At 33.5% G+C, this 24,659-nt stretch overlaps 2 protein-coding genes across 3 annotated transcripts; one reads left to right on the forward strand and one right to left on the reverse strand.

The window, feature by feature from the left end:
• Positions 1-264: 264 nt before the first annotated feature.
• Positions 265-10,003, reverse strand: LOC102579931 (putative 1-phosphatidylinositol-3-phosphate 5-kinase FAB1C). Its single transcript, XM_015307301.1, has 11 exons — positions 8,124-10,003; positions 6,556-7,347; positions 6,281-6,434; positions 5,854-6,198; positions 4,362-5,084; positions 3,937-4,271; positions 3,687-3,813; positions 3,412-3,576; positions 1,726-3,258; positions 1,376-1,642; positions 265-783 (listed from the first exon to the last, which is right to left on the reverse strand). The coding sequence occupies exons 1-11, from the start codon at positions 8,642-8,644 to the stop codon at positions 529-531; spliced, it is 5,217 nt and encodes a 1,738-aa protein (XP_015162787.1). The 5' UTR covers positions 8,645-10,003; the 3' UTR covers positions 265-528.
• Positions 10,004-18,855: 8,852 nt separating this feature from the next.
• On the forward strand, positions 18,856-24,605 carry LOC102580260 (probable U3 small nucleolar RNA-associated protein 7). Of its 2 annotated transcripts, none has more exons than XM_006344167.2 (8): positions 18,856-19,067; positions 20,079-20,144; positions 20,258-20,347; positions 20,689-20,821; positions 21,690-21,808; positions 22,211-22,278; positions 22,673-22,721; positions 23,288-24,605. In XM_006344167.2, exons 1-8 carry the CDS (start codon positions 19,017-19,019, stop codon positions 24,293-24,295), a joined length of 1,584 nt encoding a protein of 527 aa, XP_006344229.1. In that variant the 5' UTR covers positions 18,856-19,016; the 3' UTR covers positions 24,296-24,605. The 2 variants fall into 2 exon arrangements, with proteins under 2 accessions (XP_006344229.1, XP_006344230.1); XM_006344168.2 differs by having other exon boundaries at positions 18,857-19,064.
• The last annotated feature ends 54 nt before the right edge of the window (positions 24,606-24,659 follow it).

Raw genomic sequence — 24,659 nt, forward strand, 5'->3', positions numbered from 1 at the left:
TAGTAGTAGAGCTCTAGAACACTAAATGGTAGGGAACAAAAATGGCAGTCTGATACACTAAGCATCTCGTGTTCACACAAGGTTCAGAGAAGAGTTGTACCCCTAAGCGTGTGATGTAGGCAGTCTAGCCTGATGCAAGCATCAATGGCTGGTTCCACAGCTTGAACCCGTGACCTAAAGTCACACGGAGGCAACTTTGTCGTTGCTCCAAGGCTCCCACTTCTCACAATAGAAAAGATGGATATAAAATACATAAGTTTTGAGGAACTATGAAGATACACATTTGATTTCATTTCTACTCAAATGAAGCTTTTGTTATAAATGTACAGATGGTCAAATGTACACTTAGCCAGATTTCTTAATAAAGATGACAGACAGCCCCTACTTTACCCATATCTTTTAAACCCCAGATGGCAAAACAAATATGAACCAACTGGAAAATATCTAACCTTTCCTTCATCTGCAAATTTGTGCAATTAGGAAGGTTTGCTTATTGGCAGAAGGCTCTAAGAATGAATATAATTAAATTCAAGATGACCACTGATCTGGTACCGTGAGAAAATAGGTTGTCATCGCTTTTCTGAATCTTTTCTTGTATTGTTTCGGAGAAACAATAGTTGGGGATGCGTTCCTTGGTCCTCCAAGTATGCCCGATGCTTTCACCCATGTCTCTAAGTGCTTGTCCCAAGTATATTGCCTCATGAAGTCGATGATCCCCAAGACTAGTTCTTTTCGTTCTTCATCCACCCCGACCAGCAAAGAGTAGTCCATCACATCAACAGACTGTCAAAAACAGAATGTTTGTTGGTCAACGTTGAAATGTAGACACTAAAGAAGGAGGAAAATAGGAAATAGACACTCCCTAATAAACAGATATAAACAATTATGTAATCAACTTTAACATTGTTCCAAGCATTTTAAGAATTAAGCGCAGATTTCTCCTACCACTCGATAGTTTATAGGTGAATTCAGAAGAGCGACTAATTTCTACTTGATATCAGAGATAATTACTCCTTAGCTACCTTCTCTCTAACAGCAGTTTGACTCATAGTGGACATCTTATAACAGACAATAAGAATGCAACAAATTAAAACTGGATATATCCTGGATACTTCTCCCTATCAAATACTCCCTCCATTTCAATGTTTGTCCGGTTTTGACTCGTGATGTTAAACTAAAGATATGTATAATGTACAAAAATGCTCTTTAACCTTGTGGGGCTTCAACATGTCATGTGGAAAATTAGAATTAAGGAGTTGTGAAAAAAGAAAAGTAAGACAAACAAATTGAAATGGAGGGAGTAGCAAAATTCCATTTTCAACTTAAGGATCTATATCACAATCATAGAGAAAGATAGGAAGTGAAAGTAGCTTACTGCCAAAAAGGATGTATCATTCCAAACAGCTCGCTCGAGACTTCTTTTTGCTTTGCTTCCAAGAAATATGGGTTTGGTATGCAATGTTTCTACAAGATTCATATCCAGCAACACTTTGTTTGCTCCAGTTGTATCTGCATTGTAGCGGGATCGTAGAGAACCCTTGAGATCATACACCCTAGAGATGTTTCTTTCGAAAAAGAGATTCTCCATCACAATTAAATCCATTTTTGTTTCCCTGCCTCCTTTCAAATGTTTGACAGAAACCTAAAACATTGGACACGAATAGGAATAAGACTTCTGCAACAACTAAAAACTTGTTCGAAACTTAAAGGCACACCATTTTTCACCTGGAATATTCCAAGAACTTTTGCAAGGCAAGTTGGACTCCGAGAGTCGATAGAATTTGTTAAATACTTGAAGTACTCTGGTGCAAATTCTTCAAAAGAGTCCAACTCAGTTTTCTGAACTTGTTTTATTATGAATCTTTCATCGAATGACTTGGCAAAGTAAACATTGCTCTTTCCCCCTTGAGCACTCCATCTTTTACAACGGCTTAAGGAACGTACAAAATCCAGTTCATCAGGACAGCACTTCCTCCTAAGAGCATCAAACTGCTTTGCAAAGTAACAAGTGACTGAAAATTTCACCTTTCCCCCACTACTCGTAGATTCATCATCGAAAGAGATCCTTAGGTGAGGAGAAGTTTTTGAATCTGAAAAGAGGGAAGTAATTGTACTGGAAGCATCTTCAGAACCATGGCTCCCATAATGGATATAATCCATGTCTCGAGAACCAAAGGACTGCCATGCTGAAAGGCTAGAAGCCAGTCCAGCCTCCTTGTTGGTGTCACTCGTGTTCCAACCCCGTTCAGACATGCTTGATTTATCAGTGACCCAGTCACTATACACTTTCGAACAAAGTGCATAAGATATAATGCTAGTAGGTTCATTGTCATAAACAGCTAGGACAACATCTCTCGAACCATTGAGTGGAACCATCAACCTAGCTCCATCAGGTATAAGAGATGCATAAGAAATAAACGAAGGCGAAGAACCCATTAGGAGATTAAACTTATGAGCCTCACTGGGTGACATCTGAGAATAAGTTCTCTGAACACTGGAAACAGGATCTCTGATCATATGCTTATAGTCTCCAGAAGCATGAAAAGACCTAATTGATGATAAATGCAATGAAGAAGGTGGCAGCCCCTTCCTGATTCTGTCTTGAAGTCTCATAGCAGAGTCGAACGAGTGAACTCTTACAGGTAACTTTAGCCTTCTAAAAGGAGGCAAATCAAGTTGACTTGGTTGTCTGAGAGGAGCAGCTTCAGATCCATCTCCTTGTAGAAACTGAGCTTTTTTGGGAGAACGATCAGTGCCAGACCAAGCAAAGTCTATCTGATCAGAAAGGACTGATGCAGCTGAAGGAGTTCGTTCCAAGGATGTTTGATTAAATGCATTCTCTCCTTCTGTCTGCATTTCCTGCATTCTCTCACTCTCAGATGAGGTTAACATGGAACTCTCTAGCTCACCAGAACCATAAGGTGATACGCCAGTTCCCTCCTGTTCAGACTGCAGAGCTTTCTCGGGATATTCCTCTGAGTCTGATAACTCGGGCACAGACTCTTCATAAACATGTTCAAGAGTGTCATTCTTTAGAAACATGTCCTTTCTCCAATCTATCAGCTCATCACAAGATCCACAATCCTCTGAACCCACTGAACCAGAACTCTTTTGGAGGAAGGACTTCATGGACAAAAGCCGACGATCCCAAACATGTGAAGCAATCACGAGGGAATGCCTCAAGCGATTTAGCTCAAGAATGTCTATTGCTCCCCGTCTTGGGTCGAAAGTTTCATCCTCATCCAGCTGAAGAAAGTCCTATTGTACAAGCAAACAGAAACCAAAGAAGTAAGGAGAAACGCAGAACTTGTCATACATGCTAAACTATAAAATCTGCAACCCACCTACATTATTTAAGTCATGAGAGGAAACTGTACAAGTATTAAAGATTGATGTCAAGTAGTTTCTTACATGGTAATCGTTCTTTTCCTTCATAAGCAGCTCCTTTAACTCCACAATGCAGTCATGCAATTGAGTTGTATCAGATGGTTCACATTCTACAGGGTAACTTTTCTCTTCAATCCTGCGGAAGGCACTTGATATTTCTGCGTACAAAGCTTTGGTTTTACACAGTAACTGCAAGATATATCACATAGAGCTATTGTAAGCATAAAAACATATCAAAGACATCGCAAATACTTAGAATCATATCAAGATAGTAGGTAAAGTATTAATATTTCTGTCACCTCAGCTGCTTCTTTCCTTAACCACTCCTGTTCTGTGTAGCCACTAAATTCAAGAGTTAATGGAGGCAGACGAACTGACAGAATATCAATAGGAGAATAGCGGAAGAATGCAACCATACTTCCACACCTGAAAAAGGTAAGTCTGTTATTCACTAAATAGCGATGGGGAAGCAATGATTAAATTATCACAGAGATTTCAAACTCTGGCAGATGCCAACCCAATTCTTAAGGAATACCATGCAGTACGCACCCATAGTATCGGAGGCAGTCTCTTTGCAGAGAATGACCACAGCTAGCAACACGGTTAGCAGTTGCATGATTTGAAAAACTAAGTTCCAAGAACTTCCCAAACGAGAGTCCCCAAGCAGCATCTGACATTATTATTCTGCGAGTCGCTGGTGGAACTCCCTCTATTTGTGCACACTTAAGGCATCGATGCCACATCCAAATCTTTTTGTCCCGTTCACCAGGAAGAGAATTCACCAAGGGAAGACGTCTAACGTTTATGGTAAGATTCGCCTGCTGGTGTGTATAGCAGATGACATGAGCCTCAGCTGGCTCCTTGCACGATTGACAGGAAGACATCTGACATCATGACGTATACAAAAGTAGCATGAAATTATTTTTGATAATGGAATGTCATGTATTGTTAAAGGGACAAAGGATGATTGCTACCTGACCAAAAAGATCATCCTGAAGATATCGCCCAAGTGGCTTATCAAAGGAGCCATAAAACTTGATGCGAAGTAGCTGTGAACGTACACATACTGTTCCATTTAGAACACATCGACTAGAGAAGGACACTAATATGCTTTGACGACTGTCAGCAGCTGAATAGAAATCATCGGAGACTTTGGTTTCATCTGATCTTTCTAGCTTTGATAGCTCTCCTAGTTCTCTGGGTTGACTCTCTTCTTGACCTGAAATTTCTAGCGATCGTTCAATTGTTTGATCTTCAATTTCAACAGAGCCAACAGGTCTTGTATCATGTGCCAAAAACAGTGTGAGATTTTCATGATCTGCAATAGTGAGAACATCTTTTGCTGCACAGTCATCTAGGTTAGATTGGTCACCACATTGAGGGTAGTGATGCTCTGACAATGACTCTGGTAAAACTGCCTCCACATTAAAGTTGGACCCTATCTGAACATTTGGGTCATTAGCAACTCTCTGCACTCTTACAGGCACAGCAGAATGAGAAATCACTGAGATAGCATTATCAGCAGATGTCCTCTCTGGTATAGCAATTGAGGCTGCTGCAGACTCTTTAGGTAGACTAGCACCCTCATCAGCAAGGAACGATGTCTCAAGAGATAGATGATATGCAGCAAATACAGCGTACTGAACGACCTTCTTCAGCTTCTTGAGCTCATCACGACATGAGCCCCTCAGCAAAACCTGCAAATTGTCAATGAGAGGATAAGTAACCCTCTAATTCTAACTTCAGCCTCTTGATCAAGGTAAAAGAGCATTTCCTTGTCAATTTTGCGTTATAACCCAAGCGAAAACTCACAACCCTTGTAGGCAATAACAAAAAACCATGAAAAGAACATACTGAGTGATGATGATTGAACCTCATTGAAGTTTCACATTACATTTTAACCAATGTTTGCAATGTTATCAAAAGTCAAATGCTTATAAAATCATCAATTATTTCCTGGGCTTGGAGCTCAAAGCAAAGTACGTGGCTTTTGCGTATGTAATGCAAGAAATTATAACTATAAACACATAAATTTTGCATGGACATAGAAATTGAAAAAAGAAGGGCAATTAAGTCAAATATATAAAGGGAAAACCCTCTTATTGAAGTTCATAAACCAATTTAAATTTCTTAATCAGATGTAAAAATGATAAATTTAAATTTCAACTACAAAAATTAGCGACTAGAACGCAAAAGTACAAATGATACAAAAGAAATGATCATAAATGTCATAATATAAACATATCTATAAGGGAAAAATCCACTGATTATACATTGTATGTAGAGCAACACGGTCAAAGTTAAATGGAATGCATCATAAAAGTAGTAGATTAAAGGTACGTTTCACACTGAAGGAAGTAGAAGACACATATACCAACCATTATGCATGATTTAAATCATACTTAGAACATCAAAAAATTAGAGTTGCAATAAACAGGTGATGGATTCTAAGAGTAGGGAAATTACCGTGCAACCTAAACGCCTGGGACAACCATCAAAAAACATCAGAGTTTTTGATGTCTTTTTGTTCAACTGGTTGGCATGTTCATGCTCTTCAGAGACCTTTTCTATGTGGAAGAGTTCACAATGTCCCAATCTTGTTGTGGCTATGTTATCAATGGATGGGGTTATAAGAGCACCAGTGCACCTGGCTACTCGCTCTAGCAGTGGCACCTTAACATTCAACACCAAAGAGATCTCTTTTGCCAATAGAAGCTCCTGAGCATATGAAGACACACTTTTCTCCACAAGTAGCACATTAGGATGATGGGCCTCTATTCTTGCAACCATCATCTTGAGGTGCTCCTTTTCCTGTTAGGATAACAGAACATTATAAATGTGTTTCTATTTGCTCTTATATCATCACGAACATATTAGAAGAACAACTAAAAACCTGTTGCAATAAGGTGTCAAAAGATGCCAACTGAGTGGCAGCTCTTTGGTACTCAAGTGCTCCTCCTAAGATAAGTAATCGGGCATTTTTGTACTGTGAAGTCATGCGCTTGTGTTTGATATTCTTGGTGCAAACTACTCCTTTAATGAGGGTGCTGCATTGAACCAACACCGAATCATGATTCTAACTAAACAAGTCTAAACCCCCATGTTTTCATGTGATAAAAAAAAAAGTAAAATTTCAATGTTTGTGTGGTAATAAGAGAAATTGTATACCTTTCACTTCGGGTTCCTGAAGCTATACACTTAACCTTTACATAATCAACTGGATCCATACTGCCTCCTTTACTAGTATCAGGCTTCACATAATTTGCAGCTTGCCATGCTAGTGATGTAACTATGTCAATCCAGTCATCAGCAGAGCTTTCTTTCCCAGAATGTATATCTTCACCTTGCAATAGCTGCAAGACAAGAGCCCTGAAATGACCATGTACAACAGCTCTTAATGGTTCCTTATGATCCAATTGTTGTTTATCCTTTGCAGGGAAAATGCTGGAAAGGCTCCCAATTGAAGAGAACGTTGCACCTGTCTCTCCAATTTCATCATCTTCATCATCATATGTGAAAAAATTATTTTGTGCCTCATCTTCTTCATCATCAGGTGGAGGAGGAAACCATATAGGACCATTGTTTTCAAAATCCAATGGCTTTTGCTGCTTCTCCAACTGATCTCGGTAAACGGACAAATTGTTAGAGTCATCAGCAGTCTCTGATTCCTCATTCCCTTTCTCAAACCCTCCTAAAACAACCAAGGTTTCTTGATCAAAGGGACCATCATTCTGAGACCTTGGAGTCTCCTGTTGGTCCTGAACAGAATGCCCAACTCTATTGGAAGTAAAACGAATCCTAGAGGGGCTGTTTGATGGACTAGATCCAAATGATCTGAGATGGTAAAATTTATGTCTAGCACTAACACTACATGATTCTAAATCAGAAGTATCATGACAATAATCACTTGATGGGCTAACAGATTGATTCGTGAAGTCCCCTCCTTCATCTTCATCACTCCTAAAATTGTAAAAAGAAAGGTAAGATTTCTTAGTTATGAAAGCAGCTACTCCAAAAACACAAGTTCATATAACTTTGCAATCTGATAAAACCAGTGTGGTTTCTGTTTGACGTTAGGTAGTTAAATACTTAAATTAACCAACAGAAAAATGGAATGGGAGAAGGGATATTTGGAATATCACAGTCACACCATTTCTACATTAGGGATGATGTGGAAACAGTACAGAAGATTTTCCCGAGGAGTCTAAGAATCCCATGTGGAGAATTAGGAGCTCTTTAGTGTTGCACTTGTATCTTTGGTGTAAGGATAAAAAGAGCAATTGTGTTTAGAAAGCAGTATAGTTTTGTTAGAACTTTAATGATACAACACAAATGTGAAGTTTTCCGCAGCACCTTGGTATAACGAGATGATCTTTTGACTTAAAAATAAGAAAATAGAACAGGAAAAAACAGATAGTTAACATTACATGTTATATGCCCTGGTAGGAGACACTAGCTTTTTGTACAAAAGATTTTTTAATCAACTACTTTTAAGACAGTAGACTAGACAAATCCTGGCATAGGTCAAAATCTCTTTTTGAGAAAATAAAGTAAAACTTAGCTCTAATATCCACCAATTCCGGAAACTAAAACAACTAAATCAATAATTAGATAGCATAACAATCTTGCCATATTAGATGTTTCTGTTTAATATATTAACATATATGGAAAACACAAGATTTCAAACTGGAACAATTACAAAGAAAGAAATTCTACAAAATTATATAGTTTGTTACCTGCTAGGCGAGTGACGCAGAGACACCGGAGATGGAAGACTTGAAAAGGCTGTAAAACTACTCTTACTTGCATCATGGGTAGAATAACCATCAAACATGTCACTACTGAAATTTGGTGACGGCGGTTCTGGGCTTTCCCTTGGAGATTCAGAAGGGTAAACTTTGTCACAAAACTTCCTTGTGCTTTTATGACAATTGTTTAGGTCAGAACAAAATTTGCATGTCTTGATATCAACCACAGACCTCGCCATGTTTTCGGATTCTCCTGATCCGGATGAAACAACATCCGAAGATCCAAAAATGTGCACAACACAATCCCTGCAGAACACTCGACTACAACTTAAGCAGTGGACCTTGAGGCAAGAATCAGGAAACTTCATCTTGCATTCATAACAGGTTTTGCAACTTTCAACATCCATATCGCGCCCACCAACCAATGAAGTTCGACCACTTTTACCCCACGTTATCCAAGCCCTAACTTTCTCTATCAAATCCAGAAGAGAACTATCTGGTACTCCCATAGACCAGCAGTCAAACCACCAAGTTTTGCCTCAATAACATAAGTCAATCAACTCTTAATTCTTCTCTAATCTAAAGTTTGTGTAATCTGATTTTTTGGTGTTAAAAGAAGAAACTCTATCAAAACTATAACCCACAATAAAAATGGTGGATTCAAAGTTATATTTGATGTGTTTTTTTTCTTTAAAAATGAAAAAGGTTCCTCATAAAGAACAAGAGAAACAAACAAACAGTAAGATTTCCCCTCAGAAATCACTAAATATCCAGAAGGGAAAAACAAATTACAACAATTTACTTCACACTGAATTTGATTTATATACAACCAAAAAAAGCTTGAAACTTGTGACAACAGAAAGACTGGAACTTTTTGACCAATCAATTGACTCAAAACCTAAAAACCCAACTCAACCAATCCCAGAATCATCAACATTTGATCCCAAAATCAAATTTTTCATAACAATCAAGATCAGATCCAGAGCTCAGAACCAAACAACAACTGAACAACACTCTTGTCACTTGACAGATTCTGAAACTAATTCCTCTTAAAAACAGCTAAACCTGTCAAACCCCCAGATTAGCAATTTCTAGAGATAAATAAACAACCCCACCTAAAAAGCAAGAAACTTTTTCAACTTCAGTTCAAAATAAGAGAACCCCAGATCAAGCAACACAAGTATAAAGCCCTTTAAGTGATGAAAAATTGAATCTTTTTTAACTTCAGAGTCAAATAAGACAACCCCAGATCAAGAAACACAAGTATAAAGCCTTTAGGTAATGAAAAATTGAATCTTTTTCAACTTCAGTGCAATATAAGACAACCCCAGATCAAGAACCACAAGTATAAAGCCTTTGGGTGATGAAAATTGAATCTTTTTGAACTTAAGTGTAGAATAAGACAACCCCAGATCAAGAAACACAAGTATAAAGACTTTAGGTCATGAAAAATTCAATCTTTTTTCAACAGAGACAGAGATTTATGTGAGCTTATGAATTAAAGAACAAAGAGAATAAGAATGAAAATGAGAAAAAGGAAGAGTACTGATGAAGTAGATGAAGAAGTAGAAGAAAAAAAGGTAATAGCTCTTATCTCCATGAACATAACATTCATCTGTTTCTTCTGCAAAAACATTAATTTCTCTGTCCTTTCCATATTTTCAGGCATGGCTTTTGCTATTTTCATTTCTCTAAACTTAATAACATTAAAAAATTCATCTTTACATTCATAGAATTTGAAGATTCATTTTACACCGAACCTCTTTTTCTTCTTCTTAAAACAATTTTTTTTTTTTGTAAAATATACAACAATTAGTTCATGTATTTAACCATTTTTTCTTTTCCTTTTTCTCTCTCTTACTTTACTTTTCTATATCACTATGCACTTTATCTTATGAACATGAAACCTTTTAATTTTCACATTTTATATATATATCAACAAGTCTTGTTGTGGTGGAGTGGTAAGCTCTTTCATCATTAATTAAGAGGTCTCGGATTTGAGCTCCTTGGGTACGGAGTCGTCATATTCCGGCGTAAAGTTAAATTTAATCGGATTTCAATGTGAATACTGCGGACACCGGATGGGAAACAAAAAAAATATATATATATATATATATAATTTTTAGTATAGATTATTATGAATCTATACAGTAAAGATTGTGATGAAATGATACGAAGTTAAAGTTAAAGATGTCTCTATAGTCATTGATTAGCCACGAGATTTATTGGTGATAATAAAATAATAATAATGTTGGGGGTTAGTTTATTATTTAAATTATTTTATTTGTGTTTGAATTATTATTTATTTTTTTATTTTTGAATCTTTTGTTTAAAGAGTATTCAAGTTCTTGAGCTACTATTGGTCAGCAACAGCGTATGGAATGAAGTATTTTGGCAGCACAGTCAGAGACAAGTATAAAGATAGTGAAAGATTTATATTTTTTTTAATTAATTATATGTTTTGTCTTGTTATCTCTTGTTCTAATTTTTTTAGCAAAGTAAGTTGCAATTTTTAATGTGCAACTACTCTTATTATGAAGAAAATTTATATTTATATTTCGAGAGAAAATATGGTAAACACTTATGAATTTGATGTAAATTATTTATTTCGTTTGTGAATAATTGATTGTATTAGAAATATTCTTTTACTTGACTAATTAAACTAGTTAGATACACTCTCGATCTGTCACACGACATAGTAAGTGATCACAAATTCCTGTAGGTGTACAGGACTTTTAATAAAAAATCGAGAGAAGTGTTGAAAACACTTAGACTTGGCGAGAATTTAGGGGTGTATTTCATTCATGTTGCAAAATCGATGATGTATTTAAGTTCAGTTAGTCAAATAAGTAAGTGTTTTTAAGGCTGTCCAAAAATTCATAAATGAAACTAATAATTCACGTCAACTTTATTAATGTTTTCAATATTTCTCTTATATTTTTATAGGGGAGAAGAAGTTGGAGAAAAAAAAACAAGAGTCGAACTCATACCTATTATGTACTCCCTCTGTTTCACAAAGAATTACCTCCTTTTCTTTTTAGTCAGTTTAAAAAATAATGACATATTTCTTTTTTTGGTAACATTTTACTTTTTGCTTTGCACGTGGCATGTTTAAGACCACAAGATTAAGGGCAATTTTGTACATTTGACATAACTTTAATTTAGGACCACAAGATTCAAAAGTCTTATTTATTTACTTAAACTCCGTGTCAAGTCAAACTAGGTCATTCTTTATGAAACGGAGGGAGTATTGTTTTTTTATCACTTTGCTCTTGTTCTGACCTTGTCTATATGTTAAATAATTATTTCTTTGTTTTTACTAATATATATTTTTCATAAAATTGTATTATTTTAAAGTATAATTAATTACATGACTACAGTCAAGCCAATTGAGTCGAATTAAGCTTTCACGAAATTAAAATATAGGGTATAATTACTTACATTTCTTTCACATGAGAAATGTGAAAGGGTATATATATAAATTTAACGTGATAAGTATGGGAGTTTAATTTTATCTCTTTGTTTTCTAAGTTTAGTATATCATTTGTGGATTTCAAGTGGAGTCTGAAGAAGATAGAATACACATAAATTTTATTTTTATCTCGTAAGTTATAAAGATAGAGAAACTATTTCTGATAGAATCTTGACTCCAATAATAAATTTCAAAACAATTTGAAAAAAAAAATACGAAAATGAAAACGATAACAAGAATGAAAATGGAGTGCAGATTCTAAGCTAAGATAGCCCATAGATAGAAATTTGTTTTCAATATTATCGTTTATATATACTCTACGTATATAACACTTATCTGATATCGATCTCCACATATAAATGGACAATGGTTTACGTACAAATTGATAAGAGTAAATAAAATAAGTTGGGACAGGTTTGGAAATATCTCCATTATGTTAAGGAATTGTCTAAATATTTAATTTACTACTAAAAGATATATACTTTAACTATCTTCATAAATATTCAGAATTATATATTACTACTATATACTACTGTATCTATACTTTTTCATTAATCTCTTTATGTGGATGACAGCAGTACTAGTTCATGTCAAGTTGACATTTTTCAATACGAACCTATTTAAATTATATAGGTTGGGCGTACTTTTTTATATTAATTAATTAAGATGAGTTATATATATATCTTATCTTTTGAGTTAATTTTTTTTTGGAAAAAAAATATCTTGTATACGTATTGTCCAATAATACAGTAACAAATTAACTTGTACCTAATAAATCCAAATTTTGTCGTTTCAGTGAGTGCAACAAAAACATTACGTATATATATATATATATTATAACATGTTTCAGAAAAAGACTTTTTTTAAAAAAAAAAATTGTACCTCATTTATATTTTTATAAATAATCCATGCAACTATTGTTTGAAGAACTATTTTTTGTCCATCTAACATAATGTTTGATAACATATTTGTATATTATCCATGCAAGGTTAGTTAAAAAATATATTCGTAATTTACTTATCCACCTTTTGAGATTTATTTGGGACACTTTTAATTTCTTATTATATTCTATACTATATGAACGTGGAATATAGTATGGTATATTGGTATAATTGGTTGACAAGTATATAAAAGACAAAGAAAATTAATTATTAAAATGTTTTTAAAAAAAATGGATAGGGTTGGTGTATATAAGTATATCTATCTTCCTTCGTGGTTCTCTAAGAAAGAGAGCCTAAATGAAGTTTTACCGATATGTCTACCTTTCAACTAATTAAAGATCAATATGTATGTGAGATACGAATATCATAGTTAGTTTTGTTGAATATAGAATGAAGTTTTATCGATTTGTCTACCTTTCAACTAATTAAAGGTCAATGTGCATATGAGATATACGAATATCATAGTTAACGTTGTTGAATATAGAATGAAGTTTTATCGTTTTGTCTACCTTTCAATTAATTAAAGGTCAATATATGAGAATTGAGATATACACATTATAGTTAGCTTCATTGAATATAGTTGTGAAAATCGACTTATCATGACTTATATTTCATTATTCTGATATATATTTATTTTTTCTTTGTTCATATGTAACTTCAAAACCATGATAACTCAATATCATTTATGTATAACATTTCAACGAAACATTTTATATTTCGTACATTGAATATAACATAAAGTCATATTGATATATCATGATTGTTTTTAGGATTAGCTTTTAACTTAGGCTTTCGGTTTGGTGAGAAGACATTTGTGTGTCAACTGTCAAGTTATGTGTGCTCTCTTCCAAATTTCCTTTTATGTGTCCTTTTCCTATTTTTTTTCCCTTCTATTTCTTGCCCCTTTTCTTGTACTCTTTTTCCTCTTGGGGTTTTCTTGATTAATAATTCATAAAAAAATTTCCTTAATTTCACAAATTTATTTTTATATAATCGTAGTGTTCGAATCATTTTGAATATATCTAGACTAATATGTATTTATCATCATTCACCAGTAGCATGATCAATATCGAATAACTCTATTTATTAATTTGAATAAAGTATTTTTTTTATCTCTGCTAAAACTTAAAACTGAGATTTCATTAATCTCGATCCACTTCATTTTCACTATATTTGTTTGGGTGACATAACTTGTGGGATTCCAACCCCTTTGTGCATTTTTTTCTCTTTCACAAAATAACTTGGAAGTTGTCAATTTGTTTCTTACTTTTTGTTAGGATTTGAGTTGAGAAGTATAAAATCAAATATATTGCTTAGGATTCTAGGAGGTTAGGTGTAAGCTAAGGTGAGCACCCCACAAAAAGTTTTATTTATACAAACAAAAAAAGGTTACACATCATTTCTTCAACATTTCATGTCATTACAACTAAGGAATTGAATGGATATATTTTTGGCAAAATGGTCTTTGGTCAATAAAGTGATTAGTGTAAATCTTAAACATTAGGGTTCCAATTGTATTATATACAAAATATTAGATAATTTTCTTGGCACATCATATTCGATATATCTAGATAACTGATAGAATAATCAAAATGCATATAAACTTATTTGGAATATTGTTAAATTACTTATATATATCTTTGCTAATAGATATAGTAACAAGTATTTTTGCGAGAAAGATATTTGATGGACGTGCAAGTTGATTGAAAATATTATCGAGTTATTAATATTTCTACTAAGAGATTATACATATAGCTAAATAATCGAAGTAAACGCAAGTTAGTCTTGACATAATTATTATAAAAAAGAATAATAAATTTTGATCAATTAAAATACGCATAAATTTATCTCGATACGATGAGAAACATAAAAAGGATAAGAGAAGATTTCTCCCTACCCCATGAAACTCCACATTCTTTGAACACTAAAATTAGGGCACAAATAAAATTCTCTATCTTCATGATCATTCATGACTCATTACCATGTGGAGGACATTGGTATTTTGTGTAACTTTTTTTTTTTTCTACAAGTTATTTTATATTATATGTTTTGTCAATTTAGTGTTACAAATGGGTCCTATTAAAGTACATTTATTCTTTTTAATGTCTTCAAATAGCCTTACTAAATTCCTGCTTCCTCGTGAATTGAAACCCCACGCCCTCCACAACCCTAAATAACTATGCATTTGACCTGTTATTTCAAATTATTTATCGTGTTTCATTTTTATATATTTCTTATTAAAGTATCAATTTGAATGAAGTTTTGATTATTTTATTCTTATTGTGTCTTATAATATAATTTTTCTTTGTTAAATAAGTACTTTGTTTATATATCATCTCTATAATATTATTCTATGATTGAGATGTTTGTCTTCAACTTTTAAATGATGTATAATTTAAAATAACTATTTTAAAATATTACATTGAATTGAGATGGATGAAGTATTATTTAGAAACTATTATTAAGCAGTATTCTTGTTTTTACGATTTATGTAGTAAAACATCACTATTTGGGGGTTCAACGAGATTTTTCTTACCATATTTAAAAATATTATGAATTATAATTATTACGACTTATAATATTTTTTAAAATAACTTAGTTTCAAAAACTTTAAAAAAATGTATATACAAATTCTTATTAAAAGTTAAATATTTTGATTTTCATATTTAGAATCGTGTCACATGAAATAGAATGATTAGAGTAATCATATAAAAATACATTATGTGAACTGGTTTATTTGATTAAGAAATATATCTAAGTCATCCTAATACAAGCCTTTTGAATTATTATTTTCAACATTTTCATTTCTTTTTCTTTACTTTTCAACTTTTTTCCTCTTTCTCTGCCCATACATAGAATTATTTTATTTCATTAAGCATGGGCAAGTTATCTTGTTTGGTCAAATATTCCCATGTGGGTGTATTAGGGTATTTATTATAATTTCTCATTTCAATAACTTTTTTTTTTAGGTGTATCTAAGAATTTGCAAATCAAATGACTTTTTTAGATCCACCAGCAAGCACCCACCTACATTTATTAGAGCCAATATTTAAAGTAAATTTATTTAAAGGAAAGAAAAGTCTATAGAACTGATTAATTTGATTCTAAATAGTCTGTAACTAATATAATTTTTTATATATCATTAAAGGATTAGTGATAGATTTTTATTGTTTAGCGACAAAAATTATTCATTGCTAATTTTTTTTTAATAATGTGTAGTAAAATTTAAATAGAGTTTAACCATTTTAAGACAAAAGTAAGTTGCCCAATTTGTAGCAATCATTTGACTTGTTGACTAAATGCTTTAATTAACAAATATAAAGTTGTAGTGGATTTCTTTCTAGTGCTCATAGAAGATTGAATTTTATCCTCTAAATCTAATGATTCCATCCAAGAAATTAATTGGGTAAAAAACTTATCCTTAGTTTGCTTGGAATCTAAATCTAAGTCTATATATAGATAATAAGTAAAATGAATGTAATTAAAAAAATTAAGGTACAATAGATAGATGTGTCTTTTTAATTTGGCTTCTGTTTTAATTTATTTCTTTCAGTTTTGAATATACACAAATAGATATTTAAATTTGTATAAAATTGAATGAATAAATATATGTGTCTCGTGTGGCATCGTACGTGGTCAATTATTGTGTCCTACATCGTGTTCTATGTGTATTATGTCACGTATGACACATGTGTCTACCTATTTAATTTTATACAAATTTACGTGCCTATGTGTGCATATTCAAAATTGAAGAACATAAATATCAGTTGAGACATGACATATTTATATATTATAAAAAAAATTAATATCACTTCTTTAAATTATTATTATTATACATTTACATAAAGTAAAGTGGTGGTCTACAATTTTGTTTCATGATTTTGACTTTTCAGAAAAGGGACTCAAATAAAGCTATAAGTCATTTCATTTTCCTATACTTATTTGCCAATTTTGGAAATATATTTCTTTTTCATTAGTTGGTATATTTCTCAATCGACTTAGATGTAAATGTTGGTCCCATGAAAAAAAAGAAAGAAGAGAAGAACATTAATAGGGAAAAAAACAGCCAAAAAAGGAATTTTAATAGCATAGATCTTTGATTTTAATGGGTAGGTGGCAAATTTGAGTTTTTTTGACTATTAGAAAAAGTTTTACTAAAGAAAAAATAGATTTGTAGCAGCCTAATTTTGGTGAATAAGTCACAAGAATAATCTTAGCTTAGAGTTCCTTTTATTTTTTCTAATAAATATGCACTCAATTTTGTAAGAGTTTAAGTTTTATATATTGTGTAAATAATTTTTATACGATCAATCTGTTTTATAACGTAAGAATGACAATTTGATCTATTAAGTTTTTTGCTTTATGCGTTATTTCAAGAAAGGTCATATCATATTGTGTCGATTATATGAAACTGTATATGACATTTTTACAAGAAGTTGTTTAATTTTCACGACTTAATTTGTGATTTTCTAGTTACATGTCGATATTTTTATTGTTACTCGTGCAACTAGATTTTTATGACAAGCGTCAATTGATAACCTACTAAAAATAGTAACCAACATATTATAATAATTAAACTCCACTGATTGTGTAATTTTTTTTATGTTAGCTCCTTCCTTAATGACTCGATCAAGACAAGCAATTTCAAATGTCACAATACTACTATAAAGAAGGAAAACTTAACCCCGATGGATATCAAGACACTCATAAATGAAGGATGTTGTAATCGACAAAATACTTTATGCAAGAATTAAAAAAAAACAATACAGAACCCAAATACTTTTGTTTCATCAAATTTATCTACTTAATCTAGCTTAGTATCTTCTACTAATATTTTACTGAATTTTACAAATTGAACATTGAATTAAAAGCAACTCAATTATTGAAAGCAAAATTTGCAAGATCAGCCCATGTGATGCACTAAAAGTTGATTAGCTTTTTATTGAAACATCAAATATGTAATGGACTAAAAATGGACCAACCTATTCATCTATTGGGCCATCATAATTAAATCGATGAGATACACTTTTGTAGAAGTTAACATGATAGCAATTATGCTAGTATTTTAATAGTTAAAATACCCAAAAATTGACAAAAGTCAAGTCCAAAATGTTATTTTTATAAATAAAGGTGTAAACACACATTAGTAGGATATATATTGAATAGTTATTTTTCATAATCATATGCTTAATTTGTTTATCGTAATTATTATATCAATCAGTATACATGACGAAGTTATATGATACAGTGTATACTATTTGCTCGAGTTCCTGAGATAGGAGCATAGTTTTGAAAATGAGCAACTTTCACATATAGCAAACACAAAAATCATATTTGTATGCTATAGTTATAGTTTGCATAATTGCGCTCCATAGCAAACATAAATATGTATATTTCGCTATACATATACAAAAGAAAACTGTTGTATAATTTCGCTATACATATAAAAAAGAAAGCAGTTGTATAATCTGCTTTGGTATACAATATACATATACAAAAGATCAATTGTATAATCTGTGTTTGTATAAAGCGAGAAAGAGAGAAAGACAAAAGAAAACTGGGGCAGGGGAAGATCGTATTTGTATAATCACAAGTGTATAGGACGAAAATATACGCATTTGTATTTGTATATACAATTTTCTCTCGCTTTATACAAACACAAATGTATTACATTTGTGTTGTATAAAGTGAGAGAGGCGAGTGAGCGAGCGAGATCTGAGGGAGTGGCGAGCGAGATTTGGGATAGGGGAGAGAGGGGAACGGAAATATATGTATATATACAATTTTCTCTCGCTTTATACAAACACAAACGCATTTTATACATTTGTATAAAGTGAGAGACGAGTGAGCGAGCGAGATTTGGGAGAGTGGCGAACGAGATCTGGGAACGAAAATATATGTATATATACAATTTTCTCTCGCTTTATACAAACACAAACACATTTTATACATTTGCGTTTATATAAAAAGCGAGAGTGGCGAGTGAGATTCACCAGGAGAGAGGCGAAATAGCAACAATTTGCTATGGGGTACAACTAAATCAAACTATATTTATAGCATTTAATTTGAATTAATAATTTGCTATTATATACAATTTTCTCATCGAAAATTTACCACATCACAACAGTATCATGAAAGCATTAATCGCTAAGAAAAACTATACAGTATAGTTCGATAGATCACTTCAGATTAAAAAAAAAAAAAAGATAGTTAAGAGGTATAATTAGAAGTATAAGGACAAAAGTGTTATGTGAAGAACGTTAAGGGCTTGTTTGGTTTATATTATTTTATTTCCTGTTTTATTATTACTAGTACCAGTAGTTTATACCCTTTACTCCCTAAAACCTAAAACCCTAAACCCTTGTGGTCGTCAATTTCCGGCGGTTCTTCGACGGCGGAGCTCCACCGTAATCTCAACTAATTTATTTTCCCTTCACATAGCGTCGGAGGAAATTTTCAAGAGCGAAGATGGTGGTGAAGGTGGACAATACGGAGAGTATTCCTGCTACAGATGAGATGGTTCTTTTTTTTATACTACTTTTCAAATTTACAGACAAAATGGCGTAAAGGGTAGCTGAGAAAGTTGATTTTTTTGAATTAAGTGTTAGAAAAATTTGTTCTTGGCAACTTAATACAATTATAATTTCTGTATCTTTTGTTCTTTTGATATCTGCATTGGATGAATGAGATGTTGTTATTGATTAAACGCGGCGGATAGTTAGCTAATACAGTTCTTCTTTTAAGGGGTTTGGTGTGTAATTTGTATTCTTGCTTGCATTCTAACTAACCGAGCTAATTTGAATGTTAGAAGTAGTGGAATGAGTTCCTTCATCAGAATCTGTGAGTGGGTTGTGTGTAAAATAGCCAGCTTTTAGCTAATGTCGAGAGGTAATTAGAAGGAAACTGATACAATTTTGAATTTTAGGAAATAGTAGTTAGAATGGGCTAAACTATGGGTTATTTATGGTGGTTATGAATTATGATCATTATCAACATAGAATTGTTCTGTTTTGTTCGCTTTATGCTTATTTTGAGAAGAGGAAATTTGTTCCGTGTTTTAGTATGTTTCTGGACTTTGCTTTCGTTACAATAGTATTGGACCTTAGTGTTAGAAACTTGAGCTATGGCATGTTGAAACTTAATGATCTGTTCCTACAAGTTTGCTCTGTCCACCACGCTAACACGTGGATTTCATGTGGTAAATTTTATCTTTGTTCAGAGTAATTCAAGGTGGGAAAATTTGCTCTTATGGTTTTATCCAGTTACATCTGTTATTTCCTAGTGATAATATAAGGTGGGGTTAGGTGTTCTGTCCTGGGAAAAGGTTTTCTTTTTTTTTTGCTTAACATGGTGTTTGTGAAACGAAATAGTTATAGGATCAAAAGGATTACAATTGGTTATTAGATCCAAGATTTCTTGATTAGAAGTATCAAGCACATCAATATGAATATAAAGCTTTAGGACTTGATCATTTGCTTTCTTAATCTTACTCAACTGCCTAGTGATTCTTTTCGATATCTTGATTGGCAGGTCATTTCTGAAGAGATGGATATGAAGAAAAAGAAATACCTTAGAGGCGAAGGAGCGAGTTTGAAGGTACTGAAGTTTGTTAAGATTTCTAAACTTTCTTTTAACTTTAACTTTGATTCCGGTTATTTTTTCTTTTCCTTGATGATCATATGCTAAAGAGCTACTTCTAATAATTGCAGGATTTGAAAGATAAAAAATTACAGGGTCAGCTTGTTGTGCAAGAAGAGTTATTTGGAAAATCTGCAGCAGCTGCTGCGAAGGCTGAGAAGGTGTCTAGACTATGTTCTGATAGTTTAGCTTAATTTTCTAGGCATCTACATAATATTGGTGAAGCATATCACTATTTTGTTTCTCACGTTGTAACTAGTAGATGTATTCTACTGCCCTTACTGCTTCCTCCTTCCACCCCAATGGACCCACCCACCTGCACCAGATTGTTCTCTTTCTATTGGTTGTATTTTTCATTAAACTTAATTGCAGAAAACCTAGGTCAAATAGCATATATTATGTTGCCTCTGTTAACCACTTGAAATTTATTTTATCAACTGCGTACAATTTTATGCCTGTCACCGAGATTTGTTTGAATCTCTAACTCTTCTGCTTTTGTCAGTGGCTTATGCCAAGTGAGGGTGGTTATCTAGAGGGTGATGGTATTGAGAAGACATGGAGAATAAAGCAGGATGCAATTGCCAGTGAAGTTGACATTTTGAGCTCTAGGAAACAATTTGATATTGTCTTACCAGGTTAAGACTTTGGAAGATTTTGCATATATATAACTACTGAAAAAAATGCAAAGTTGCTGGTCTTTGTTTCATTTTCATTTTGATGATCATGGAATTTTGTCATGTCCTGCATGTTTATCCATTTAAACTTGCAAGCAGAGTAGTGAAACGTTATATGCTTCATCCCTAGCAACTGTAACTGCTTTAAGTCAATTCTCATCGTTACATCTGAGATTTTCCTCAGACAATTCTTTGAATCTTAGTAAAAGCCTCACTAATGGAAGCCGATGAAGATGAAAACCTTACTTATTTTACTTTATCAAAGAATTTTGAAATAGTTATGAAATGTTTGGTCTGAAGTATTCATGCTATATACTTCATTTCATACTCAGTTGTCTCAAATAAGTGGTGGTGGTATTCTTCTGTTTGTTTATTTTCAGTTCTTCCCCTACCTTTGAATCATCTCCTCATTTTTTTTTGTGCTTGATATTTAACCAGTACGGATATTCGATGATTAGTCTGCATCATCCATCTTATTAACTTTTGATGATAAAGTGATTCATATGTCCTCTCAATACAAACTTCACTTAGATGGTCGAATATGATGCCTAGGTTTTGTCATCAAACCTTATTTTGCTTGTGGGGGCTATATGCACGGACTTATGCATAGGTTGTTGATGAACAGTCCTTAACAGTCTTTGGCAATGGGAACTGTGTTGGGGTGAGATTCATAACATGCTATGGGAGGTTTTTAAAATTTCCATCTTTCAATAGCTTTCAAGTCAAGTCCTTTCTGTGTCTCCTGTCTGTCATTTACTTTTTTATGCTTCCATAGATTATGGTTTAATGTAGTTTCACTGTTTCACATCAGTTGACTTGCATTTTGCAGATTTTGGTCCTTACACTCTTGAATTCACCCCTAGCGGTCGCTACATGGCTGCAGCTGGACGCAAGGGTCACATTGCTATTGTAGATATGAAAAACATGAGCGCCATTAAAGAACTACAGGTATTTATTGTTCTTTGATTTATTCTCGAAAAAGATTATATAAAGCTAGCATATTGATGTTATTGTTATACTTCATAAAGGGGTCAAGGATCTTACTTTGAGAGGTTTCAAGGATGTCTGTCACACTTAATAGTCCGTTTAACATGGGGTATTCTTAGCTTGCAGCTAGACAGTTTAGTTTCATTAATTTCATAATCACATATCAAACTTAGTTTATCGAGAAGAAGTGTTAGCATCATTTTATCCTATAACACAACATCATTGAAATGAAGTCTTGTATTCCATTGGCATTTTTTTTTTCAAATAGAAAAGAAAAACCCATCTTGTATTACATTTGCATTATGTGGTTCCTCACCAGTTTCTGAGGCTCAGGTATGCTTATTGCTTATGTTTCTATTGCAGGTCAGGGAAACAGTGCGTGATGTAGTATTCTTGCATAATGAACTGTTTTTCGCTGCTGCTCAGAAGAAGTAAGACTCATTTTATGTCCAAATTTCTTGATTGTAATGTGTTATAAGAAGGGTTTCAAAGGCCCTCTATTCCTTTGGTTATGTTTCACCGGGTATAGAGATTAAATAAGTTCCTATGCTCTTCTTAAATATTCACATGGATCTCAGAATTGGTTTGAATCTGGATATGAAAAGATGACTTTCAGATGAACTTGTTTTAGCATTTCCTTCTCTCTTTGTGTCCACTTGAATTTTACTGCTGGATCCTCTGCGAAGCTCAATAATTTCGTCAGCAATTTTGTGCATGTCCCACGTTCCAACATTCTTTCAATTCATAGAATTCATCCTTTAATTAGTGTCCATCACAAATTTGGCAGATTTTGTTTGGTGAACCTAAATGTCTGCCATGTCACAGGTACCCGTATATATACAATAGAGAAGGCACGGAGCTCCACTGCATGAAGGTTAGTTTGATCTGTAAATGCCGTGTGCCTTATGTTGTCTAGACAGTTAGATCATTACATGTGTAGTTGTTACAACTTGTGTTCTATAGTATGTGTGCCTTTCTAATACCTCCAATTTTCCACGAGTATTCAGCTGGTGCATTATTTTGCACTTTTTTTATACTATGGTAATGGTTGAAAGGGGAAGGTGTCAGCTATTCTGTGTTTACTTAGTACTTGTTTCTTGTTCTTCTAAACTCTTCTTCGTCTTAAAGATAAAACTCTTCACAGTGCATGTCTTCTGTTCCTTTGAGCAGTTGCAAGAAACTTCACTTTCATTGCTGTCTTTTTGCATCAAAGAAAAGGGAATTGTTCTTATAGGAAAACAACCTTTATAACAAAACAATTACCTTTTATAGTTTGCTGCCTTAGAAAAGAAAATTTGTATGGATTCCATGTGGTTGTTATTTCAGGATGCTATTGTCGAAACAAATGCATGCTTATCTTTTGCATTTCCCTATTGCTTAGGTTTTTAACCATTTAGCAAGTACAAATGGAGTTACCGTATTATCTTTCTTAAATTCCAGGAACATGGTGCTGTGCTAAAGCTTCAGTTTTTAAGGAATCACTTCCTTTTGGCTTCTATAAACAAATTTGGTCAGCTGCATTATCAGGATGTTACCACTGGACAGATGGTAGCTAATGTTCGAACTGGCTTGGGTCGTACTGATGTCATGCAAGTAAATCCCTTCAACGGTGTGGTTGCTGTGGGCCATTCCGGTGGCACGGTCAGTATGTGGAAGCCTACAAGTGCTGCACCCCTTGTGAAGATGCTTTGTCATCCTGGACCAGTCACAGCTCTGGCATTCCATCCTAATGGACATCTAATGGCAACTGCTGGTATGGAGAAGAAGATAAAGATTTGGGATTTGAGGAAGTTTGAGGTTCTACAAACATTACCAGGTCACTGCAAGTCCTTGGATTTTAGTCAAAAAGGTTTACTTGCTACTGCAACCGGATCTTTTGTACAAGTTTATGGAGATCTTTCTGGATCCCAGAATTATAGCCGTTATATGACCCACTCTGTTGCAAAAGGATACCAAGTAAAGAAGGTGACATTCAGACCATACGAAGATGTTCTAGGCATAGGACACTCGATGGGTTGGTCTTCTATCTTAATTCCAGGATCTGGAGAACCCAACTTTGATTCTTGGGTGGCAAATCCATTTGAAACATCTAAACAAAGACGAGAGAAGGAAATCCGCACTCTTCTTGATAAACTCCCTCCAGAGACTATCATGTTGGATCCAACAAAGATTGGTTCAGTGCGACCAGAAAGGAAGAAGGAAAAGCCATCAAAGGAGGATAGAGAAGCAGAAATGGAAGCTGCTATCGAGGAAGCTAAAAATATTCATATGAAGAAGAAAACAAAAGGTAGAAGCAAGCCAAGTAGGATTGCAAAGAAGAAGCAAGAAGCTGTTGAAAAAGCTAAGAAACCTTTCTTGGAGCAACACACGAATAAGAGGAAACCCACCGAGGAAACTCAGCTTCCAAAATCTTTAGAACGTTTCGTTAGAAAGAAGGCAGCAGCATGATCAGTTTTGTTCACTGGACTGTTCTTTCTTACCCTTTCCTTGCATTTGCATTTGATTCTTTTTTTGGCTCTTATCACTTCCCTTGAGGGAATTGCTTATAGAAATTGAAGAAGCAAGTGTTGTAATTCTTCAGATCAAGTTTTCCCATTTTCTCGTCGTTTACATTGTTTTACTGTTAAGGTTAAAAGTTTAGGCATTCTTGTTTTAACATTAAGGTTTCCAGCTTGAAGTACAGGCCAATGTAAAATCTACAAAGTAGACAATGTATGAATCAATTTTTCCTAGCCATGGTTTACTTTCTTGCTTCCTATTCTTCGTTTGATTTTTGCGCCATCTGTTTCTCCTTCATCTTGATTCTAAACAT

The sequence above is a fragment of the Solanum tuberosum genome, unplaced genomic scaffold (genome assembly GCF_000226075.1).
Source record: "Solanum tuberosum cultivar DM 1-3 516 R44 unplaced genomic scaffold, SolTub_3.0 scf00051, whole genome shotgun sequence".
NCBI classification, from domain to species: domain Eukaryota; kingdom Viridiplantae; phylum Streptophyta; class Magnoliopsida; order Solanales; family Solanaceae; genus Solanum; species Solanum tuberosum.